General features: G+C 38.5%; 1 protein-coding gene across 1 annotated transcript in view; it reads right to left on the bottom strand.

Moving 5' to 3' along the window:
- Window positions 1-1,290, bottom strand: part of LAMB1 (laminin subunit beta 1) — a 75,329-nt gene that overhangs the window by 5,426 nt on the left and 68,613 nt on the right. The window contains exons 28-29 of the mRNA XM_023519583.1: window positions 871-1,157; window positions 535-676 (exon numbers count right to left, since the gene is read on the bottom strand). Of these exons, the coding sequence (XP_023375351.1) occupies window positions 535-676; window positions 871-1,157 (429 nt within the window). The remainder of the gene's footprint in view (window positions 1-534; window positions 677-870; window positions 1,158-1,290) is intronic.

Below are 1,290 nucleotides of genomic sequence, written 5' to 3'. Positions count from 1 at the left end.
TGAGTAAAACAGATTAGCTATAGGCTATGAGAGTCCTCTAGAATTGGGCACTGGAAGCCTACTCACTGCTCTCCAGTGGGTTTTAATTTTACTGTATAGTAAAATTTTTGTGACTAATCACCCAAATCTTTAGACACTGGTCTTAACCGTATACGCTGCTTTTGGGTTGCTTTATAAAAGGACAGTTTTCTAAAACCTAATTTTGAAAACAGTATTATACTTGATACTGCTGAACACAGCGTATGCTATTTCCTGAAAGAATAGTTTATCTTTCTTAGGCTTTCTGTGGGTGAGACAATGAGAGGGGACTTAACTGGGCTAATGTCTTCAGCATCTTTACTTTTCCCCTAGAAAATATATCTCCATTTACTTCTAGCATCTGTGCTAAGGGAGTAGTTTAGATTTATTTAAGTTAATGTTGACTTGTAAGATTTCTGTTCATATGTAACTATCAATTGCACTTACTTTTCTATGTAAGTCTATGTAGGTGTTTTCTCCTACACATAATATTGGTTAACAGTTATAATATCTTACTGAAGTTAGCAGGTTCTGGGTTCCTTGGATGTCTTCATCTGCTTGCTGAATTGCCTTCTCTGCTGCAATCTGAGCCTTTTCTGCTTCTTCCAGAGCTTCCTTTACCATATCAGCAGTGACTTTAACATCTGTCGCACTTTTGCTGAGGGAAAGAATGAGATAATAGTTGTCTATGGACATGAAAAAAGTACCTCAGGAAAGAGCACTTCTTTTCTTCCTGCAAAGAGCCAGACTCATTTCTTTCTTTAAAATGTCATCAGTTAAATAAATATCTTTTTAATCCATAAATAATATACACACATAAAAGAGCCCCTTAGATGCCATGTCTTTAGATACCTGGCAATCTTAGCTTCTTCTAGCAACAACTCAGCTCTGGCAATGTCACCAGCACTTTGCTGTAGAATAACCTCTACTTGAGAAAGGCTTTCAACTCGTTCACGTATCTCTTCCGTCAAGTTCTGCAACTGCTGTGGGGTGCTAGGCATTTCCATTTTCAATACTTCATTAGCAACTGCTTCAATGCTGTCCAAATCAGCACTATCCTCTGTGGAAAGCAAAGATGGCCCCGTAAACAGGTGAAAAGTCATAGATGGGTCACTCATCCACTTACTGGTTATCAAGCACTGGTGGGGTTACACCAAGAGACACAGACTTTCTGTTTTAAGAGTTTATTTGTAATCCACTTAACGTGGGGAGATGAGACCTATGCACACAAAGAGAACAGATGCAGATAGTGGAGTACGACTAGCATTTGTT

This window comes from Otolemur garnettii, unplaced genomic scaffold (genome assembly GCF_000181295.1).
Source record: "Otolemur garnettii isolate 467f Iridium unplaced genomic scaffold, OtoGar3 scaffold00005, whole genome shotgun sequence".
NCBI lineage: Eukaryota > Metazoa > Chordata > Mammalia > Primates > Galagidae > Otolemur > Otolemur garnettii.
Note: the sequence above shows the minus strand (reverse complement) of the source record. Positions and strands in the feature narration are given on the sequence as shown.